Source organism: Molossus molossus, unplaced genomic scaffold (genome assembly GCF_014108415.1).
Source record: "Molossus molossus isolate mMolMol1 unplaced genomic scaffold, mMolMol1.p scaffold_m16_p_4, whole genome shotgun sequence".
Taxonomy (NCBI): Eukaryota; Metazoa; Chordata; class Mammalia; order Chiroptera; family Molossidae; genus Molossus; species Molossus molossus.
Genome location: NW_023425377.1, coordinates 77,337,506 through 77,361,273, shown reverse-complemented (window position 1 = coordinate 77,361,273; position 23,768 = coordinate 77,337,506). Strand labels below are relative to the sequence as shown.

At 52.5% G+C, this 23,768-nt stretch overlaps 2 protein-coding genes across 2 annotated transcripts; one reads left to right on the top strand and one right to left on the bottom strand.

Moving 5' to 3' along the window:
* Positions 1 to 1,058: 1,058 nt before the first annotated feature.
* Positions 1,059 to 13,860, top strand: NRTN (neurturin). The gene is made up of 3 exons (XM_036241812.1): positions 1,059 to 1,114; positions 10,101 to 10,276; positions 13,272 to 13,860. The coding sequence occupies exons 2-3, from the start codon at positions 10,108 to 10,110 to the stop codon at positions 13,694 to 13,696; spliced, it is 594 nt and encodes a 197-aa protein (XP_036097705.1). The 5' UTR covers positions 1,059 to 1,114; positions 10,101 to 10,107; the 3' UTR covers positions 13,697 to 13,860.
* A 2,988-nt stretch (positions 13,861 to 16,848) lies between these two features.
* FUT6 (fucosyltransferase 6) lies at positions 16,849 to 19,966 on the bottom strand. The gene is given in 5 exon segments (XM_036282236.1): positions 16,849 to 17,039; positions 17,042 to 17,185; positions 17,188 to 17,235; positions 17,238 to 17,526; positions 19,961 to 19,966. Coding segments are annotated over 5 exon segments (678 nt in total).
* Between the last annotated feature and the right edge of the window lie 3,802 nt (positions 19,967 to 23,768).

The window sequence follows — 23,768 nt, the reverse complement described above, 5'->3', positions numbered from 1 at the left end:
TCTGTGGACGGCAGTCGTCAGTCTTAGGGTATTACTTGTCTTAGGGAAAAACTTTGGCTCTCAGTTCTCTGGAATGGCTTTCTCCGGAGAGGTTTCTTTAGCTTTCTAGAAAGAGGACCTGGGGACGGACAAGGGGACCCCACCATCCTCAAGGGGATGGAGTTCTGTGACTTTTTATTGTCCTGAGGGGAATCTGGGCGTCATCTTGGAGCCCCGGATTTACCGAAGATGTGCCGTCGGGGTCACTGGAGTGGGCGTGGGAAACAGCAAATTGAAGGGAGCACTGCTCTGAGAATTCCCTTCAGGGGCTTCCTTGGTGAGGGGACTTCTTAGGACCTTGCTTTGCGAAAGGGGACCAGGCAGGACCCGGGAGTCTGACAGTAAGGTCAGGTCCTCAGTGTAATGAGAGTGTGGGGGTGGCGCGCTGAGAGCCGCGGACACTGGCGTCGGGGCGCTGTCCTTTTTATCTCAGGAGGGACCCTTGAGGAGGGGATGTCTTGGGACCCACTTTCCCACAGCAGCGCTGCCGGGCTCAACAGGGCCCGGGGAAATCGCCGTCTAAGGGGGCGCTGTAGCCCTGGCACCCCTGCCACCTGCGCTCCCGCGACCCCATCGGGCGGGGGCGGGGCGAGGGCGGCTCCCGTCCCGGGAAACCCGAGCCACCGCCCTTAGCCCCACCCCCAGCCCCGCCTCCGTCCCGCGCCGGCCGAGCCGTCCGCGGCGGAGGCCGCGGGAGAGCGCGCCTTGAGGCGGCTCAGAGTACCCGGCCCCTCGTTCTGCCGCCCCGAAGCCCCGCGCCGCGCACCGAGGCCGCCCGCGCCGTCCGTGCGCCCCCCGTGCGCCCCCCGCGCCTTTTGAGCCGCAGGCCGTCCAGGGCATCCCCAGCTCCAGTCCCCGCCGGACCGGGATGGCGGCAGCCCGCGGCTGAACGAGCCCGGGGGAGCCCCATGGGCCGGCCCGCGCCGCGCCCCCCCCGCGGCCGCCCCCTCAGGCCCGGGCCCCCCCAGGCGCCGCGGGCCCAGGCGGCCCGAATGGCGGTCGCAGCGGCAGGGGTTGGGGCCGGCGCGGGCGGCAGGCGAAGCCGCCACTAACGGGTAGTAGGGAGCACCAGCAGGTAAGCAAGGGCAAGCGGGGGGCCCACAGGGGACCGAGGTGGGGAGAGGGCCGGCTCCATAGACTGGAGCCTGGAGGGTTTCTAAGACTTGGGGTAGAACAGTAGCTTCGCTCCCGGGGCCGAGAACCGGCGTCTGTGCGAGGATAGGGTCAAGGGGCAACAGGTCCCCGCGTGGTGGAGGGGCGGGGTGGGGAGGGCGATCTTAATTAAGCGCCTCTCCAAGTCAGGATCTGGGGGGTGGGGGGGCGGCTCCCGGTCCGACGGGGCGGGCGCACCTCTGCCTCCGACCCCCATGTGTGCGCCTGAAGAGGAGTGGAAGCGGGAGGCAGCCTTCGGAATCCCCTCCCCAGCCTTTAGGAAAGAGAGCTGCAGACACCCCTTCTGACTTTTGGTCTACAAGGGGCCGTGAGGGGCATCCGGATCCCGCAGACCCTGGGCGGGGGGCTGCCGTCGCGGCCCAGCTGCGCGAAGTAAACATCTGTCAATGGTGCGTTCCAGCCGCGTTCCCTGCGCGCCGCCGCCGCCGCCGCCGCCGGGGACACGGTGTCCTCCGGTAAGGGCCGGGCTCTCTTGGCTCCTGGAGCCACTTGTTCAGCCACAAGAGGGCGCAAAACCCTTTTTTGGGGGGTGGGGGGCTGTCCTAGGGGCCAAAACCGGATTTGAAGAAGAAGGGGCTGTGCCTTGCCTTCTTGCTTTTTGAAAGAGGCATTATCTTGTTCAGGATAGTCTCAAAATTCTCCCAGGAGGAGTGGTTTGGGAATTAGGATTCTTCTGGCCAAGGAGCTGTAGAGAGTGGGCAGATTTGGGATGGGAGGAGGGAGAAATGGCCCCTCCCAGGAGTTGCTGTCACTACTGCCCCCTCCCCAGGAAGCACCAGCATGTATTGTGGTATTATTGGTCCTGTTTAGGGGCCTGTGGTTACCTGCAAGGCTGGGCCACCAGCCCAGATCCTGGGAGCAGGGCCAGGGGCCTGTAAGGGGGGCATAGGAGGCTGGACCCCTGATTTCCTCACTCCTGCCTGCCTGCCCTGCCCTCTCCCTGCCCAACATCCTTCTCTCTGTGTTCCATGACACTCTTTGTCTGTCTTCAAGTGCCCCAGGCTGAGGAAGCCCCAATGGGGCGTGACTGGTCTAGGCGGATGTCAGTGGAGGGAAGACTCCCAGTTTGCCAGCTTCCCCCCTACCCTCAGTCCCTTGCCTTAAGGCCTTTTGGACACCCCTCTCAACTCCCTTCATCCCAGGACTCCTGAGGATTAGGATTTCGAAGCCACTCCTGGGCCTTCCAGCCTACTGACAGCGAGTTGCAAAGAGCTGGTTCTAGGGTTTGCAAGGAAGAAAACCAAACAAACCCCCTCTGCAGCTGGGCGCAGTGTCTAAAATTCCATCATCAGTGCTTGTCCCTCAAGTTTCAGGCTTCAGTTTTCAGGAAAGGAGCAGAGGTTATAAATAAAGAGTCTAGAACAGGAGAAGGAACCAAACAGTTTGTAGCCAGGCACAAAGACACAATCAAGAGATTGTTTCAACAAATGTTTGTTGGACAGAAATGGTATGGCTGACTGTTTGGTGTCAGGGCTCCTGAGCTCTGTTCTTCAAGGGCAACAAACTTAGACCAAGGGTGGAGCCCAGAGCGGGGAACAAAGGCTCTATCTTAGGGTAGGGTAGTCAGGAAGGGCTTCTTGGAGGAGCATTGGAGCTGGGGCTGTGAAGGATGAGTAGGAGTTTTCTAAGTGGGACTACAAAGGGCATTCCAGTGGCAGGAACTTCACAGGCAAAGATGTAGAGTCAGGAAAGAATAGGCTGGCTGGTTGTGGCAAATCCAGGGTGCCGGGTGAGTATGGGAAGGAGAGACTCTGAAAGGTTAGCAGAGGGAGCTCTGGGCTGGGGCATTCAAAGATAGATTACTTGAGGTGGGGACTGGAAATACAGAGGAGAAAGGAATGAGTCTTTAATGCATGTGGTAGCAGTGGGCCTAATCATCTCTGCTGTGGGATTCCTCTGCAGATGTATCTTGACTGGTCTCCCAAGGTAGGGCAGAGGGACCTGGGGCAGGTAGAAATGAGAGAAGGGAACTTTGCTGGCAGCAGGTGGATCTCGCTTCCCAGATGGAGAAAGTGAGGTCCAGAGAGAGAACACCATTCATGCATAAATAGCTCAGTGTGTTGGGGACCTGGGGCAGCATTTGAACTTGGGGAGATGGAAGAAGTGACTCAAATACCATGGTTCCCAGGAAACTAGTGTTAGGATTTAAGCTGTGCCTGGGGCCTGTGCCTCACTGTCCCTTTCTGTCCATTGACCAGCTTTGTGTGATGTCCTGGCCACTCTCAGAAAACCCACATCCCTCATGCCACCTTCTGGGCCCCGTGCCAGCTGCTCAGCTGTGTGCTGTGCCAGGCCTCATTAGGCTGATCCTGTTATCCTACCCTAGGGAGCCCCTGCCCGAGCTGCCTGCAGGGCCAGCCCCAGACCAGCCTGGTGTGGTCAAGATGGGTGGGAACTTTACGGTTTAGCCACAGAGGGTTGGGCTAGAAATGGTGGGTCCGAAAAGCTGTGGCCCCAAGCTACACACACACACACACACACACACACACACACTCCCCAGCCCAGTCTTCCAGAGAACACAGCAGTGGGTGCAGGAAGAGGGCTCCAGGCACTGGTGGAGAATGGATGACTGACCCTGCAAACAGGTCACAGGGCCCCTGTGACCTCTCCCACTTCATCTCTCTGTACTGTCCCTGGTTCCATTGCTCTAGTCAAACTGGTCACCTTGAACAGGCACAGTCCTGCTTCCCAGCTTTGGTTCCTGCAGATTCCTCACCTGGAATGCTTTCCTCAGATTTTCACTGCTGCCTCCTCTGAGAAGCACTCCTTGACCACTCAACCTCAAAGCAGTGCGCTCCCCCCCCCCCTGCATTATTGCTTCACCTTGTTTTATTTTTTGTTGTTGTTGCACTGTCAACATCCAAATTACCATATTTATTTCTTATTTATCACCCATTGACTTGATTGGACAGTGAGTTGGCCAGGGTGGGGCCCAGAGTAGCCTTGTTCATTCTGAGTTCTCTGCCTGGTCCAGCACACAGTAGGGGCTCCATAAGTGTTTGCTGAGCTAATGTGTTAGGGGCAGAGCCCAGCCTGGTTCTCTGGGCTTTCTGCCATCTGGCCTTTTATTTACTTGGTTCTGCTCTGCTGTGTGTTTTTGAGGAAACCTCTTACTTCCCTGAAGCTCAGCCCCGATTTTTCCCCAAACAGCAGAGCCTATCATACCCTCCCTATGTCTCCTCTTCCCCTCAGCATTACCCCTGTTACCCAGAGCCCAGGAATTGTGGAGGCATTGAGAGAACAAATCAGGAGTCAGACCCAGGTTCAACTGCAACTCAACCACTTATTTGAACAAGTCACTCTACCTCTCCAAGCCTGTTTCCTTATGTGGAAAATGGGGCTAATAATAGCATCTTTTCTAGGGACTGTGGGGAGAATTAAACATATAGAATGCCCTTAGCACAGTGCTTGACACTAAATAAATGGAATAGCCAACATTGCCGGGAGTTAATGTTATTGTTAGAGAGGCCAGATAGTACAGTGATTAAGAATTTGGAGGAAAGGGTTTTGGGCCTGAGGCTTTGAGGGATGAGTAGGAGTTTGCCCAACCACTTGTATTCAGATCCCACTTAAACTCTGTTAAACCCTAAGCAAGTCACTTCACTTCTTTGGACCTCACAATCTACAAATAAAATAGTCTATACCTTGCTATGAGACTTTATGTGTAAAGTACTTACACCAGTAGTGTTGTTTGCTAGGGTTACTGTTAGCTATTATTTTCCTTTTGTTATTATCACAAAGCAACCAGCACAGTCCTCCCCAGATGTCACTCTCTGTCTGTCTACTTCTCAGCTACAATTTGGCCAACACAAACCCAGAGTCCCTTAAGATAAGCTCAGGGGCTGACACTTGATTCTCAGAGTAGCAGGGAGCCAGCAGGGGTGCTAATAGTTGGGCAGCAGGCAGCTCCTTGGTTGGGGGAAAAAAAGGAGAGGCTACGCCCCCACCTCTGGCCAGGACTGGAAAAGTCTGCTGAGAGAGTCTGCTGTGCCTGCCATGAGGCGGTCCCACAGACTGGCCCCCGATCCCTGCAGATGCAGCATCACAACCAGCTGTGCCAGCCAGATGTTCCTGGTTTACCCCCAGATGTGTGTTGCCAGCTCAAGGCTGCCCTGGCCTCCCCATCCCCACCATGGGGTGGGGCTGGGCCCTGGGGCCCTCTGAGGGAGGGGACACATATTTGTGGGCTGCAGAATTTGTTTCTTGTTTTGCAGAACCATTGAGTCTTGCCTTGAGAGAGGTCCAAGTCCCGCCTGTCATAGGGCCTCAGTTTCCCCATCAGTGGACCCCCAGAAGACCCCCCCAGAGACCATCTAGGGGAAAGGAGACAAGTATGGCTGTCCTAGGAACAGGCTCAGCTGCCAAGCCTGGAGCTGTCCACACTGATGGGGAAACAGAGGCAAGGGTGTGCAAGCATGTGTGACTGAGGATTGGGCCCAGCTGTTGCTGTCAGCTGGGTCTGCAGAACTTCACTGAATTAATTAAATGATCCTCCAGATGAGGGAGGGTGAACTAAGTAGTCCGTTGTACAGATGGGAAAACTGAGGCTCAGAGATGGGGAGGAGCACGTTACTCAGTCAGTAAGAGGTAGAGCAGGGATCCAAACTCCACTGTCCGGAGCCCATGTGCTACAGTGTTCACAGACACATGCTCTCTTGAATGTGCCAGCCACCCCCAGTTACTGAAGATGGGGAAACCGAGTTATGGAAGGACCAGGGATATGTTCAGGACTGAGGAAGAAAGGAAGGAAAAGGGTGCACATGGAGGGAGGCATCAAAAACATGGAGACTGCGGAGCTGCAAGCAGCTCATGCCTTTGTGAACGGAATTATTGAGATAACCCAGCCCAGACCGCCCCTCCAGAAACCTCTACTCTAGAAAAGATAGACATATGCTGCAGGGCTTGACAAGAAGGAGGGACCTGTGGCCAGAATGCCAAGATTGGGAGCAAGGAAGGCTTCCTGGAGGAGGGGCTTTAGGAGCTAGAGCTTTGAAGGATAAGTAGGAGTTTGCCCAATGGAGACAGGTCCCAATTTCAGGCCTCGCCCAGTATACAGCAATGAGTGGATTGAGGGAGGGGTCATCTTTCGTCCTTTCTGACCCTGGGAACAAGCATGAAGCAGGTGCCTCCCTGAGGCCAGGAGCTCTGCAAGACAGAGGCTGTTAACCCTGGGAACAGGTATGCCTGGTGGATGTCCCTGGGAAGCTCTGTGGAAAGGCGGAGCCCCAGAGTGTTGCCTGGACACCAGGTTAATGAGCAGCATTTCCTGGCACCACCAAGGAAGCTGCCAGAAACACCCACACACCTTCATCCTGACTGTGTGCTCCTCGGATGCTTGGAAGGACTTAGCTGGTTGTGTGACTTTGGGCCACTCATTGCCCCTTTCTGAGCCTTTCCACCCCAGCCCTAGAGATTATGTGGCCTCTAGCTAGAGGTGGAGGTCTAGCCTCAATCCCTCTTGCTGCAGTTCAGACTGGCTTGGCCCCCAAGAAGGGAGGGTACTCCCTTCCCTTGATAGTGAGGACTCTCCAGGGATATTGTCTGAGGGCTGGGAAAGGAACTGGCGAGTCCCTGTCTGGGCAGTGTGGGTGGCACATGAAATGCCAGCAGGTGTGGACCTGGGCTGGGTACCAGTAGTCAAGGTAGGGCAGTTCTCTCCTGGGTTATTCTGCCTCCTCCATGTCCACGTGCCTCACTCACAGCCCACCGTGTGTGCTGTTCACTGGTCCCCTGGGATCTTTGCAACCGAGGACCCAATGGCACCGAGGGTGTGTTCATGTATGTGCCCCTGTGTGTGTGAGCATGTAGCCAGAATGAAGAGTCACACTACTGTGCGAGCATGGTAGTGTTCAAGTGTGATCATATTTGAGTGTGAGGTAAAATGTCCAAGTGTGAAAGTGCATGAGTGTGAAACACACCAGCACGTGCACGTCATGGTGTACAGGTGTCATGCATGAGTCTAAAAATGCCCAAGTGTGAGTGTGAAACATTCATGTGGTGTGATAATGCTCAAGGGTGTATGTGTGATCTTGTTTGGGTGAGTGTGAAAACATGAGTGTGTGATTATGTTCAAGTGTGTGTCATGTTCAGAGATTAAGGGTGAGAACATCCAAATATGTGATAATGTTGAGTAGAAGTGTGAAGACACCCTAGTGTGTGAGCTTGATTATGTTTGGGTATAAGTGTGAGAACTCCAAAATGTGAGTGATAGTGCTCAAATGTGTGAATGTGAGCGTTCTGATGTGTGTGAAAATGTTTAAATGCATGATTGTGAGTATGAAAACACTGAGTGTGTAAATGGGATAGTGTTTGGGAGTGTGGGGAAACACCCATGTGTGAGTGGGATACAGTGTGTGAAAGAATAAGAATGCTGGGTGTGAGTTTGTGCCCCAAATGTGCTGTGAGGGCACCCACCTCCCCAGGTCTAGAGGCCTCCATTATACAAGCACACCTGGCCCTTCCCCTGTGCCCTCCGCCACACCCGCATCACCCCCTCCCAGTCAGGTCTGTGCCAGAGACAAACCAGTTGGGTGACCCCCTTACAGAAAGACCCATTGTTAACAGATTCTTATCAGCTGGCTTGCTGGGCCCCCTCCACAGTCAGCCCCCCCTGCTTTCCTGTCCCCCATCAGAGCTCTGGTGGGTCTAGCACTTCAAGGCCATGGGGAGGAGGGTGGTTAGGAGGGGGGACTCCTGTGGCCAGGCCATCTCTTGGCTGGTGTCTCATCCACCCTTTCAGGCCCCACTTAAGTCCTAGCAGAGACAGAGGACCACAGCCTGGTGCTGTGCAGGGGCCTTGTTCCAACCTAACGCAGAAATCGAGGCACACCACTCCAAGACTTGGGTGTGAGCGCAAGCAGGGTGTTGGGGTCATGAGAAAGCTGTGCCCACCCAGGTCTTGAGTCTGGATGGGTTTCTCTGCCATCTCCCCCTACCAGCTCTCTGACCTTGGGTAAGTCATGTGACTATAAGCCTCAGTTTCCCCATCTGTGAAATGGGGATTGACTCTTGTGAGGTTGAATGACGATGTGTTGTTTGTAGGACAAGATCTGGCAGAAAGTAGGTGCTCATTAAGAATAAAGGGTGTGGGTTTGGGCATCTGATGAATGGGCTGACCTCTGCTTGCTGCACAACCTTGAGAATGAAATATTCTTTCCACAGCCACAAGGCCCTGCAGGACCTGCCCTGTCACCTCCCCTCCCTCACTCTGCTCCAGCTCCTCCCTATTCCTTCAACAAGCCAAGCCTGGTCCTGCCCCAGGGCCTTTGCAAGTGCTGTGCTCTCAGATATCCAGGCTGGCCCAGGCTTTGTTTATACATCCCCATGTCTGGAGCTCATTCTCTACCACCACCACCAACAGTAATAAAAATTGTGGTATCAAATAATGGCAAGTTCTCTGGGTGACTCCACAGTACAGCACAGCCCATGTGATGTGCGTCGTATTAAAAACCTGCCTTAGAATCTCTGGTCCTTTTCTAGCCAAAGGCCCTCCCTATCTGTTTTTGCCTCGGTTTCCTCAGCTGTAAAATGGAGATAATAGTGCCCCTGTCGGTGGGCTCAGCACTGGGTCTGGTATAGAGCAGGTACTTAATAAATGCCCACTGTTACTGTCTGGTGGTGTAGTCCTGTGCCGTGCATCCAGGCGACCCGGGAGAGTAGGAGAGCACTGTGTAACCACGCACAGCCAGGCCTACACAAATCACAGGCAAATGAAAAAGCAAACAACACGAAAACGAAATACATATCACACGCAAATAACTGCTCTGCGCCTGGGCTAGCAGCCTGCGCTCTGAGGTGCGCGCTTGGGGGCGCCCGACACCCCGTGGCCCAGCCCAGGCGCTGACCCGCGTCCAGCCTGGCTTTCAGCAGTTCTGTGTAAATGTTTACACCGGGCCTGTCGCCAGGCCCCGCGCAGGCCAGCACCAGGCAGCCGGGTGGGGGAATGTAAACGCGGGCTAGGGGCCACCAGGCGGCTGGGAACTGCTCCGACTCGGTGGGGGAGTGGGGGTTCACGAGGGTTGTTAAACACCTACTGTATGCAGTAAGCACGAGGCTCCCAGACAGCACCAAGGGCACTCTCAGGGCAGGGCGGGGGCAGCAGTCTGGGAAGGCTTCCTGGGGGAGGTGCTGGCCTAAGCTGAAACTGAAAGGGGAATAGGAGTAGGGAGGGAGAGATGAGTGTTCTGGATGGAAGCACCGGCTTGTGCAATAGCCTCAAAATGGGTGGTGAGCAGCTTTGGTTCATCCACAGCCCCTTGGTGGGCATCAGTTTATCTATCTGGAGGGTAAACCCAGGCTCTGAAAAGGGGCAGCAAGTCACTCCCAAGGACATCATATGTAGGGAACAAAGTCTCAACTCCAGGGTTCCTGCCTCCCCAGTACTGTAGGGACTATTCTAAGCAGCAGTCTTCTGGCCACCTTTGTCCCACAGTGCCCCCTGTTGGGAATTCCTTCACCTTTCACTCTTTCTCTAAACACACTGGGCTCCAGCCACCCCAGCATCCTGACTGGATTGGCCAACCTTGGTTCAGCCTCAGTCCCTTTGCACTGGCTGTTCCCCCTGCTCGAGATGCCACTCCCTTCTGCCTGGCCAACTGCTACGTTTGTTCAAGTCTCAACTTTCCTCAAGCCTCAGAAAGTACTCTGGGACCCACAGATAGGGCAGTTCCCCTGATACCCATGGCATAGCACCCACCCCTCCTTAGCAGCATTTTTCACAACCATGTTCCATGATTCCTTGCTGAATCATGTCTGATATTATTGATCATTAAGCAGTAGTCATTCAAAATTATGGGCCCCACTGTGTCCCCAGTGCCTGGCCCAGTGCTCCATGCCTGTTTGTTGCCTGGCAGACTGAGGCCATTTGGCTGACCATCCCGTGCCCACAGGCCGAGGATGCAGCGCTGGAAGGCAGCGGCCTTGGCCTCGGTGCTCTGCAGCTCTGTGCTCTCCATCTGGATGTGTCGGGACGGACTGCTCCTCAGCCATCACCTCGGACCCGCGTTAGCCCCGCTGCGCCGGCCACCTCGCACCCTGGACGCCCGGATCGCCCGCCTGGCCCAGTGTAAGCCCTTCCCTTGGTCTTGGGTCAGATACCCCCAACATAGGGGTGGCCATACTAGTGGAATTTGAGGCAGTGGAACCAGGCCACAGAGGCTTTTTTAAAGATGAGGGGAGGAAGGGTGCAAATCCCCCAATGGCCTGGCAGGATGTGTGTGTGGGAGATGGCTCCTGGGAACTGGGGTCTCTTGGCTCAGCTGTCACAAGGAATTAGGCTCTGTCCCTCAGGGGCCAGGGGGCCAGATGGAGATTAGACCTAGGAACTCGGCAGGGTGCCTCCCCTCCCATCCTGCAGAATATCAGGAGGTGGGGGAGGCTGGACCCAAGGCCCCACTGACCTGCATGGGTTGATAGGGACCAAGAAGAGGGGGAGACAGAGACCTAGAAACAGTTAGACATCTAGACATGGGGGGAAAAGACGGATATTGTGAGGCACAGAGGCAGACACAAAGGTGGGAGAGACAGACTTGCAAAGGGCAGTGGGGTAGAGAATTGAAATTCCCACCTGGGGAGCATGGCCACCTGGCCCAACTCCTCACTTGCCCCTGGCGCCTGCCCTCTGCAAGTTCTGTGTGGGCGGCTGGGGTGTGGGTGCAGGCTGGGCGCATGCATGGCGCCCGCAGCTGGGGGCTGTGTGCACACACCCGTGCCAGACCACACAGTCCTTCTTTCTTGTCCTCACAATGGACAAGGGTGGCCTCCGGCACAGACTTCACTTCCATCCCCACCATTTGCCCTTGTAAGCAGAGAAACCCTTCCCAGGACACTGGGTCCTAGAGACCTGGGTGGGGCTCCCAAAAGCTAGCACTCCAGGACCTGGGGACAAAGCACCAACGGTGGAATCCACTGGGAATGGTCTTGGCCCATGGGTGAGTGCCTGCCAGCCCTGTGTCCTGTCCCTGGGACCAGCTGTACTGGGGAAAGGGAGTGGCTGTTGATCCCCCCCAAGGCCCTGGGACTAATGAGCTGATGGTGGAATTTCAGGCTTGGGGCGGCGGGGTTGGTTGGTGCAGATCTCATCTCGTTGCATTCCAGACCCTGTGCACATGGCCAGGCCTGCTGGAGGGATGCAGGGACAGCTATACTAAAAGATTATTCACTGTTTATCTGAAATTCAAATTTAACTGGTCATCTGTATTTCATCTGACAACCCCCCAAATAACTCTCTAGATGCACACCTTGGGGTGTGCACACTAAATGGTGGAGTTTTAGGCACCAAAAGTGAGCCAGGCCCAAATCTAACCTCAGTGCAGACAGTGCTGATATTCCCAGTTTGGCTCCTGGGCTGCAAGAACTTGGAAAAGGCTGCTCACACTGGCCGGTTTGGCTCAGTGGTTAAAGCGTTGGCCTTCGGACCGACCAAAGGATCTCAGGTTTAATTCCCGGTGAAAGGCATGTACCTGGGTTGCAGGTTTGATCCCTGGCCCTGGTTGGGGTCATGCTAGAGGCAACCAATTGATGTGTCTCTCTCACATCGATGTTTCTCTCTCTCTCTCCCCTCTTCCTCTGTACCTTCCACTCTCTAAAAATCAAAATATCCTCCAGTGTGGATTAACAAAAATGAAAGAAAAGGCTGCTCTTTCATCCCTCATTTCCCACCCTCCCAGCCACAACCACAGCGGGGACTCTGCAAGCTGCATTGAGCAGACAGGGATACTGGCAGAGCAGGGCCATCACCTGCCTAAAGCTGTACAAGGAGAGTGGCAGAGCTAGGCTCAGAATCTGGGCTTGTCTGTTTTCTGAGACCTGCTGTGGAAACAAACACCCTCAGGGTAAGCTACTTCTTTTGACAGCCAGGTGCACAAGCCTTAGGGGCAGATGGGGGCTAAACACAAGATATACTCTCCCAACCTGTGACGGCAACCTGTCCAAAGCTGGGAGCCTCCTGCCAGCTGTTCCAAAGTCTGCACTTCTCTCCTGGGGCTGTGGAGTACAACAGGTCCTCGAATAAAGTCATTTCCTTGAACATAGTTTTGTTATAATGATGAGATGCCATAGGAACTTAACTCCTGTTTATATCAATTAGCCTTTGGTAAAATTGGTTTCATTCTTTGTCGTTTCGCCGCAGTTCCGACAATATGAAGTAAGGACTTACTGTACTGGGGCAGGGCCAGCCTCTTAGGAAATAAATTTGGGCTGCAGGATCCTGGGATTCTGTGTCTCTGGGCCCCTCCTGGCAACTGTGGGAGAAGAGGGCTGAACTTGGGCCAAACTTGGGTACTTGATGGAGGTGGGAAGAATGTTGTCTGGGTTTCTCTCTCTCACTGCCACCTGCTAGTGGAGTGGCCTTGGCCAAGTCTCTGCGTTTCCTTACCTATAACTTAAGAATGGCCCTGACAAAGCTGCTGCCACCCCATGGAGTGGGATCCCCCACACAGGCCTCATAGGCAGGCCTCAATGCCTGCTGCTCCTCTGTGTGTTCTGAGAAGCCCCAACACAGTGGAGCAGCAGATACAGGGTGAAGAGTTGTGAGCAGCCCAGGGGCTCAAAGAATTTGGGGCTTTGCTGGGGATCCAGAGAGTGAAATAGAGACTTCATGCAGCTCAGCTAAAGGGTGAGGGGTTGGAGTGGGGGAAGCGGCATTCCAATACTGGTTAGAGGATGTGTCAGTGCCCTGGGGCAGCCCAGCATAAGAATGGGATCCACAGACAGTGTTGGGGGTGCCCACAGGGGCTGAGACACTCAGATCAGATCATCTCATGTGGGACAGGCTGGAAAGTGGTCCAGGGCACCCAGCAAGGGTTAGCCAGCCTCTGAGCAGCTCAACATAGGGCAGGGTCCAGAGAGGGGTGTCCGTAACCTTGGGGGCCCAGAGTGGGGGTCTGGATATGCACCTCTCCAACACCTCCCAGAGAGGGTGCATGGCAGGGAATCTGTGAGATACGCTGGCGTCCCCTCAAGGGTCATTTTTTGCAGGGGAGCAGCAAGGGTGGGGGGGGGGCTCTCTCCCGCCCACCCACTGATTCCCACACCGTTCTCTCCCTCCCGTCCCCTTGCAGACCGTGCACTGCTGCAGGGCGCCCCGGACGCCGTGGAGCTGCGCGAACTGAATCCCTGGGCCTGGCGGTCCCCAAGTCCGCGCCGTCGGGCAGGGCCCCGGCGGAGGCGCGCGCGTGCGCGGTCGGGGACACGGCCGTGCGGGCTGCGCGAGCTCGAGGTGCGCGTGAGCGAGTTGGGCCTGGGCTATGCATCGGAAGAGACGGTGCTGTTCCGCTACTGCGCAGGCGCTTGCGAGGCGGCTGCGCGCTTCTACGACCAGGGTCTGCGGCGCCTGCGCCAGCGGCGGCGCGTGCGGCGGGAGAAGGTACGCGCGCAACCCTGTTGCCGCCCGACGGCCTACGAGGACGAAGTGTCTTTCCTGGACACGCACAGCCGCTACCACACGGTGCACGAGCTGTCGGCGCGCGAGTGCGCCTGCGTGTGACCCTACCTCACCGCCCCGGCCAGACGGTGGCCACTTCCCCTGCCCCGACGGTACCCGCAGTCGCGCCTGTCAAACCCCGCGACAGACTGCCCATGCGCAGAAGATGCCGCCGCGGCCTCGGGACTCTTGCGATGACTGTACAGAGATAAAGTGTGGAAAATCGAGCTGGGTCTTGATTGTGCGCACCAGGGCTGGCCGCCTCTTGGAGGGGCAGGCGGACATGTGGGGAAGTGGTGCCATCCCCACTGGGAAAAGGGGATGGGTGCGGGTGTCAGCTGCAGGGTGGTGGGGAGGTTTCGTTTGCTTTGAGGGAAAGGAAAGATCCAAAGAGGGTCCTGTTTCCTGAGTACAAGTGGGAAAATGGGATGCACGGGGGCAATGTCGACAGGTACTGTCCTTCCCACTTCCCTGCAGACCCCAGTGCTTCTTCCCAGCACGTCGTATCCCAGCAAGATGTGCTTCTGAGGAGGAAAGATGGAGTCACAATGTAGAAGAGGAGACAGGTCCTGCTGGACCCAGGCTCCCCAATGTGTCCCCATCCCCACCTCCACACAATATATGCTCCTGGAAGGGAGAGGGGAGAACTGAAATTGGTAGGGGAAGGTGGAGTCCTCTGCAGAGAACCCCGGACTCCCTCACCCGGCGGGCCGGGTCAGCCCTCACAAGAATGAACTCAAGCCGCTATCTCCCTTTACTAGCTAAAAATACACACGCGCTGTCCATCTCCCTGTGGGGATAGGTCTGGGGAGGGCGCCAGCCCCAAACCGGCGTCTGCTGGGGCAGAGCTGGTCCCCAGGGATCTAGGTCCATAAAAACCCTGGCCGGAATTCGAGGGGGATTTATGAGGAGCCCCTGGCGGAGGATGGAAAAAGCGCTGCGCGGTGTTTAGATTTGCCCGCAGTGTCACCTTGATGTTTGGCAGGCCAAGGAAGGGCGCAGGGTGTTGAGTTTCCAGAGCGCAGGGAGGGATCAGCGGTCCCACGGTCTGAAGAGGGGCAGATGAGGGCGTAGACCCTTCCTCTCCAGCCCCTCAGACTGGGGGCTCCCAAGGGAACATCCCCCTTTCTCCTTCACTATTTCCCTAGACACACACCCCCGCCCCTTTCCCACACATCTGAGTTCAGGATCACTCTCTAACCACCACATCCTTTCCAGACCCAATCCACGTCCAGAATCTGGAGGGCTCACCTCAGAAGCTGCCCCCAAGGAAGATCACCGTGTCAGGCAGGAACATCTCCTAGCTCCCTGCTCCCCAGGGTCCTGGTTGCAGCTAAAGAAACTTGAAGCAGCTAACAGGCAGGACTTACATGGAGCTCCAAAAGCATGTCTTGGTATCCAGGCCCCACCCAGCCAGTGGGTGGTCTGCTTGGAAGGCAGTTTCAGGATGGAGGCTGGCTGGGGTCCCCGCCCGCCCCCGCGGTATTGACTCTGAGGTTTGGGGTGGTGGATTCCTCCATTGTTTGGGCTGACTCAGCCCCGTGTGGCAGAGAGGCTGGAATCCCTAGACACTGCAGAAGCAGAGCCTCAGTTTCCCCATCCTTGATGGCCCTGGGCTTCAAAGAGGGACGTTGCTGAGCTCAGAACACATAGCAGGAAAATTGGCCTTGGAGCATACGTTTTTGGCCCCTGAAGCTTGACTGCCTGGGGATATGTGTGTGTGTGTGCGCGCGCGCACTTCCCTGGCCTCTTGGGACCTCAGCTTCCCTGTCTCCCACCCAGACCCAGCATCCCAACCACAGAGCTCTGGCTTAGCCCACCAAATAATTGAAACATAAACAGATCTGCCCCCACAGACCCCTGGGGTGGGGGTTCTCAGCACATCACACACACACACACACACACACACACACACACACGGCACAGAGATTTCCACTCACACGGGGCTTAGCAGACAAGATCACACCCAGACCCTCAGCCCACGCTTACATGCTCAGTTGTCATTCACACTCAAAACTGCACACTCAGCCCTGGCCAGTTTGGCTCAGCGGTTAGAGCATCGGCCTGCGGTCCGGAGAGACCCGGGTTCGGTTCCCTCTAAGGGCGCGTACTTCGGTTGCAAGTTTGTCCCCGGCCCTGGTTGGTCATGCGGGTGGCAGCCACTCGATGTGTCTCTTCACGTCGATGTTTCTCTCTCTCTCTCCCTCCCACTCTATCTGAACAAAAAATGGAAAAATATCCTCGGGTGAGGATTAAAAAAAAAACTGCACACTCAGAGAGGGGCACCCTCAGTCACTCATTCGAAAATAAAAGGACACAGGGTCACGCATTCTGTCACACACAGCCATCAATACCGATGCTGGTGGTCATGCTCTAAGCCCTGCACACACACACAGTGTCACACTCTTCCCCGCTTCCTCTCTTCGAGGGGCAGTCTGTGCCCTTATGCCAGCCCTGCCACATTAACCCCAAGACAACCTGGTCCCCATTTTCTAGTGTCTCTGGGCCTTGCTCTCCCCACCTGCTTAATGGGCTTGATCTCAAGGGATTTTGCACCTCTTGACATTTGTAGCCAGACCATTCTGGGTTTGGGGGGCCATGCAGGCCATTGAGCAGCATTCCTGGCTCCCACCCACTTGATGCTATCAGCTCACCCCAAGTCTTGACTACGAATGTCCCCAGACATTGCTGACTGTCCCCTGGGGGGCAAAGTTGCTTTGGGGTGAGAACCGCTGTCCTAGAATAAGGGAGGACACATCAGTTTTCATCAGAACATTCCCATCTGGAAAATGGTGCCAATATTGCCTTCCTACTGGCCCCACAGGCAGTCATACCAGTGATAATAAGCGCAAGCAGATCCAGCAGAGCCATCACCAGTGGGAGGACCCAAGGCAAGGCAATGAGTGCCTTGGTGGGTGATGTCCCCAGGAGCCAACATCTCCAGCAGGTGAGACACTTACCCCCCAGCAAGTGAGGCCCCTGGCAGGTAAGGTCCCCAGATTCCTGACAACAGAGGTGCCCAGTAGGTGAAGTCCTAGGTAAGTGAGATCTCCAACAACCAAGGTCTCCAGCAGGTGAGATTCCTAGGAGGTGAGGCCCCAGCATGTGAGACACTCCCTCTGCACCCCAGTAGGTGAGGCCCCTGGCAGATGAGGCCCCAGTCTGACAGCCTCATGTGAACCAAGAGGCTGTGCTGGTCACTGGTAATTGGGCTCCTAGTACAGCTGCCAGCAGGCCTTACAGAACATCAGGGCCCGCCTGAGGTATCGAGGCTGCGGCATCTCCCACCAGCGGAACTAACTCAGGTAGCCAGCGTGGTGTTTGTCCAGCACCAGCAGATACTGGGCCAGCTCCTCGGGGCTCTGGAAGTTGTCCACATGGGTTAAGGTGTCGAGCGGCAGAAATTGTAGTTTCTCCTGCTGGGGCCCAACACCATGGGCATGGTACAGGCCTGCAGGGCATTCTTCCATAGCTTCTCCCTGACGTAGTTGGGGTGCAAGTTCCCAAAAACCAGGTAAAACTTGTACTGGGATAGCCACTCGGTCATGCCGCCTGGGGCAATGGCTTGTGGGAGAGCTCGTGCATGTCCACTTCGAGGTGAATTTAAAATATCTGGTCAAACTCTTTTTCCAACTGGACACTACTCAGGTCACCAGCTCTGTCTTAACTGAGAGTTTGACCCATGCGTTGGCCAGCTGGCCAGGCCATGGCTCGAGCCAGCCACATCACATGAAGATGTCCGAGTCTCTGTGGTAGGACATGGTGAGATTGAAGTACCCATCCAGGGCCTTCAGCAGGCGCCAGTGGCTGGGTGATTCCATATTAAATCAGACCCGGCACTGGCCGGCTGGCCTCGGGGAAGGTGGAAGCTGTGCCTGCGGTCGGTAGCTAACCTCTCAGGGATGCACAGGGCTGCATCCACCTAAGGGGACAGTCAGCTGTGCCGGGCCACAGAGCTGTGGGGTGCTGAATGTCCATGTCCACAGTAGGAGAAGCAGGGGTAGGTTGGGTGGGTGGGGCCCGAGGTGGCCTGGCTGGGTCCCCCCAGAGGATATTGGCCCTGCCCACCCATTAGGAGCTGTGATGAGAGAGTCCATTGTCGTTTAGGGGACCTCATGGGCTCATGGGACACATACAGGTTGGAGAAGGAGCACAAGGCCAAAAGCAGCTGCAACAGCACCCCAAGGAGATCATGGTGCTAGGGACATCGGGTCTTGGCCCAGTCGAGTGGATCCATGAGTCAGAGCAGCTGGGAGGAGGGAAAGCGGAGATAGTATCATTGATAAAAATAATAACCCATGCCTGAGGCACACATGGGTCACCAAAGTTAATAGGCAGGAGTCCTGAGGTAGGCACTATTATGATTCCTATCTTACAGATGAGAAAACTGAGGCCCAGTGACTCAGAGTGAGGACATGGCAGAGCTGGAATTCCAACCAAGACAGTCTGACCTGAGTTCACTTTCTTCCAGCCACTAGGCAACATGACCTCTCTACCTGGGTAGGGGTCCCTAGGGAAGGGGGGATAGGTCCCAACAACTCTCAGGTCCTACCTTGACCCTACCCTTTTCTCAACTTTCACAGACTCTTCCCCAATCTGGGGAGAACTGAGTTGGTTACAAGAGGCTCCCAGTGCTGTGGAGTTGAGGCTTAAATCTGGGTCTCTGTCTGGGCGGGGTACAGGGGGATTGGGTTATAAAGGTTATGTAGGAGCTCACCAGGTTCAGTAGGAGTCAGGGGAAGAATGATCCTGGCAGAAGAAACAGCCAATGCAAAGGCCTGGAGGTGAAAGAGTCTGGCCTGTTTGCAGGGAGAGCAAAGAAAGTGTTTAGGAATGCCAGTGTGAACTTGATTTTATATTTACTTAGTGTCTCACATTTAATAAGTGCTCAAAAACAGCTCTTCTGGGTCTGTGCTGGCTTTTTGCCCTCCATTCCCAGTCCCTCCAATCCCCACAGGTGGTCAAAAAGTCCTCCCAGTCCCCAAACCTCAGACCCCAACCACTGGAGCAGAAATCTATGACCTTGAGTCTGCAGCCCTGGAGCTGCCCATTTCACAAATGAGAAAACTGAGGCCCAGAGAGACACATCTGTCTCTTGCCTAAGTACACACAGCTAGAGTCATTCTGATCCAGAACCTCAACTCTCCCCTCTTAATGTAACCCTAAACTTCTCTCCCACTTTGCAGGTGAAGCTTGAATCTACAACCTGGCACTGCACAATAGAACTTTCTGCGATCATGGAACTGGTCTACATCGCCATCCGATTCACTGGCCACCAGCCCGGTATGGCTACTGAGCCCTTGAAATGTGGCTGATGTGTCCAAGGAACGGAGTAGTTAATGCTCATTTACATTTAAAGATGGATATTCTCTTCTGTAAATTGAAAACAACTTGAAAATAAAAAGTAAAAACAAACCAAAAACAATGTATGGTTCTCAATTCAATGATTGGAAATGTGTAAGTACATTTGGAACACCTTGGATGTGCAAATCTGCTTTTTCCAACGTACATTTTATGGAGTCTACGTACAGATCAAGTATCTACAATGAAAACTGAGTGTTGGCATTAGGTGTGCTGCCATAAAACATACCCTGGATTTCCAAGACTTAGGATGAAAAAGAGAATGAAGATATCCCAATAATTTTTATGTTGATCAAACATTGAAATAATACTAGTTTGGATCTGTTGGGTTAAAGAAAGTATATTATTAAATTTCATTGCCCTGGCTGATTTGGCTCAGCAGTTAGAATGTCGGCCTGTGGACTAGAGTGGTGGGTTTCATTCCAGTCAAGGGCAGTACCTTGCTTGCAGTTCATCCCCGGCCCTGGTCGGGTCATGTGGGAGGCAACCAGTCGATGTGTCTCTCTCTCACATTGATGTTTTGATCTCTCTTTCTCCCTCCCTCCCACTCTATCTGAAGATAAATAGAAAAATGTCCTCGGGTGAGGATTAAAAATAATTAATTAATTTCATAAAATACACTTCGGATTTTGAAAACTTCATTTGAAAATGTGGCTACTAGAAAAATAAAAACTAATTTAAAAAAAAGAAAAATATGAACTATACATGTGGCTTGCATTGTATCTCTATTGGACAGTATTTGTTGCTCTAGAATTTCTAAGAGGGGGAAACTAGTGATAGGAATAATAATTTATGTAAAAACTGATCTGAGTATTTCCTTTTCTTTTTTTAAAACTATATTATATATATCCCATCATCATTTATCCCTCCTATACCCTCCTCCATCTCCACCCACACCCCTCTGTCCCCCACAATCACTACACTACTGTTCCTGTCTATGTGTTCTTTCTCTTTTTTGCTCAATACCTCCATCTCCAGTCCCCAACCTCCCCCTCAAGAGCTGTCTGCCTGCTCTCGATCTATGAATCTATCTATATTTTGCTTGTTGGTTCAATTTGTTCATTAGATTCCACATATAAGTGAAATCATATGGTACTTGTCTTGCTCTGACTGGCTTATTTTACTTAGCATAATGCTCTCCAGGTCCATCCATGTTGTCCCAAAGGGTAAAATTTTCTTCTTTTTTACAGCCAAGTAGTATCCCATTGTGTAAATGTACCATAGCTGTTTTATCCACTCATCTAGTGATGGCCACTTGGGATACTTCCAAATCTTGGCTATTGTAAATAACGCTGCAAGGAACATAGGGGTGCATGTATTCTTTTGAATTAGTGTTTCTAATTTCTTTCAGTAAATTCCCAGAAGTGGAATTACTGGGTCATAAGGCAGTTCCATTTTTAATTTTGTGTGTGTGTGTGTGTAAATCCTTACCCAAGGATATTTTTTCCATTGATTTTTAGAGAGAGTGGAAGGGAGGGAGGAAGGGGGAGAGAGAGAGAAACATTGATGTGAGAGAGACATTGATCAGTTGCCTCCCGTATGCACCCTGGCCAGGGCTGGGGATAGAACCTGTAACCCAGGTATGTACCCATGACTGGGAATCGACCCATGACCCTTCAGTGTGCAGACTGATGCTCCAACCACTAAGCAACACTGGTCAGGGCTATTTTTACTTTTTTGAGGTATCTCCATACTGCTTTCCACAGTGGCTGCACCAATCTGCATTCCCACCAACAGTGCACAAGGGTTCTCCATTCTCCACATCCTCACCAACACTTGTTTGTTGATATATTGATAATAGCCATTCTAACAGGTGTAAGGTGATACCTCAATGTAGGGTTTTTTTTTTAATAATTTTTTTTCTTTATTGATTTTAGAGAGAGAGAGGGAGAGAGAGAGAGAAACATCAATGAGAGAACATCAATTGGCTGCCTCCTGCATGCCCCCACTGGAGAATGGGCCCACAACCTGGGCATGTGCCAAACCGGGAATCGAACCGGCAACCTCCTGGTGCATGGGTCGATGCTCAACCACTGAGCCACACCGGCTGGGCAATACTTCAACGTGGTTTTAATTTGTATTTCTCTGATTAATGATGTTGAGCATCTTTTCATATGTCTGTTGGCCATCTGTATGTCCTCTTTGAAGAAATGTCTATTCAGGTCCTTTGCCTATTTTTTTAAATAAACATTCTTTAAAAAATATTTTTATTGATTTTCAGGAAGGGAGAGGGAGAGAGAGAGAAACTTTGATGTGAGAGCATAACATCAATCAGCTGCCTCCTGCACCTCCCACTGGGGACTGAGCCTGAAACACGGGCATGCGCCCTGACCAGGAATTGAACAGCAACCTTTTGGTGCATGGGACATTGCCCAACCAACTGAGCCATACTGGCCAGGGCTGCCCATTTTTTAAATTGGGTTATTTTTTGGTGTTGAATTTCATAAGTTCTTTATAAAGTTTGGATATTTACCCCTTATCAGATGTATTGGTGAATATGTTCTCACATGCAGTGGGTTGTCTCTTCATTTGTTGATGGTTTCCTTTGCTGTGCAAAAACTTTTTAATCTGATGTAGTCCCATTTGTTCATTTTTTTAAAAAATTTTATTTATTTTTAAAATCATTTTTTATTTTCAATTACAGTTGACAATCATCATATGATGTATTACCAGATGTACATCCTAGTGATAGACATTACATAACTTAATAAATCGCACACCCATCCAGCATCACACCTAGTTATTAGAATACGGTCAAACCTCGGTTTTTGAATGCCTCCCATCTTGAACAATTCGATTCTCAACCTGACAACCCTTTCATGCTAATACTTGTATGATCAGTCACACGTCTCTAAGGCAACAAACAAAAGAGAGAGTGTATGAGTATGAGTTAGTTTACCGCTGTTCAAGCTCAGAAAATTGTGCTGTGAATATTTTTGTGGTTTTGATTTTTTTTCTGCTTATTATTAAGTTTTCATTTTTTACTGTACATTTCATTTCCTTTTTGTTTTATTTTGTTTGTTTTTGTTAATCCTCACCAGAGGATATTTTTTCCCCACTGATTTTAGATAGAGTGGGAGAGAGAGAGAGAGAGACAGAGAGAGAGAGAAACATCGGAATGAGAGAGACACATCAATTGGTTGCCTCTCGCATGACCCTGATCAGGGCTGGGGATTGAACCTGCAACCCAGGTACATGCCCTTGACCGGAATCTAACCTGTGACCCTTCAGTCCATGGGCCAATGCTCTAACCGCTAAGCCAAACCAGCCAGTGCTCCTTTCCTTTTTGTTAAATTTTCATTTACATTTCATCTCCTTTTTGTTTTTAAAGTGTTTATTTATAGATTAAACAGTACATTGGACATGTACTGTATATAAGAAAGATTAAAACAGACAATCATTTTGGGGTTCTGAAATGGATTAATCCAATTCACATTATTTCTAATGGACAAAAATGTTTCGGTTCGAGAACTGAGATTCCACTGTATTACTGACCATATTCCCTATGTTGTACTGTACATTCCTGTGACTATTCTGTAACAACTAATTTGCACTTCTTTTTTTTTTTTTTTATCACCCGAGGACATTTTTCCATTTTTTGTTCAGATAGAGTGGGAGAGAGAGAGAGAGAAACATTGACGTGAAAGGGACACATCGAGGGGCTGCCACCCGCATGACCAACCCGGGCCGGGGACAAACTGCAACTGAAGTACGTGCCCTTAGTGGGAACCAAACCCAGGTCTCTCAGGACCGCAGGCCGACCAATTTGCACTTCCTTAATCCCTTCACCTTTTCTTCCTTCCCCCAAACTCCTCTCCCATCTGGTAACCAACAAAAAGTTATATGTATCTATGAGTTTGTTTCTGTTCTGCTTGTTCATTTTATTTCTAGATTCAATTGTTGATAGATATTTATTTATTGCCACTTTATTATTCATCTTTTTTATCTTCTTCTTCTTAAAGAACTCTTTAACATTTCATGTAATACTGGTTTGGTGGGGATAAACTCCTTCAGCTTTTCCTTGTCTGGGAAGCTCTTATCTGTTCATCGATTCCAAAATGATAGCTTTGCAGGGTAGAATAATCTTGGTTGTAGGTCCTTGCTTTTCACCACTTTGAATATTTCTTGTTACTCCCTTCTGGCCTGCAAAGTTTTATTTTGAGAAATCAGCTCATAGTCTTATGGGAGCTCCCTTGTAGGTAACCAACTGCTTTTCTCTTGCTGATTTTAAGATTCTCTGTTTGTCTTGAACATTTTGCATTTTAATTATAATGTGCCTTGGTGTGGGCCTCTTTGAGTTCATCTTGTTTGGGACTCTCTGTACTTCCTGGACCTGTATGTCTGTTTCCTTCACCAAGTTAGGGAAGCTTTCCGTCATTTATTCAACCAGATTTTCAATTTCTGGTTCTCTCTCTTCTCCTTCTGGCACCCCCATGATGTGAATGTTGGCATGCTTGAAGTTGTCCCAGAGGCTCCTTATACTATCCTCATTTTTGGATTCTTTTTTTTTTATCCTCACCCAAGGACATTTTTCCACTTTTTGTTCAGATAGAGTGGGAGGGAGAGAGAGAGAGAGAGAGAGAAACATCAATGTGAAAGGGACACATCGAGTGGCTGCCACCCACACGACCAACCAGGGCTGGGGACAAAATGCAACCGAGGTATGCACCCTTAGCGGAAACTGAACCCGGCTCTCTCTGGACCGCAGGCCGTCGCTCTAACTGCTGAGCCAAACTGGCCGGGGCTCGCTCGCTCTCTCTCTCTCTCTCTCTCT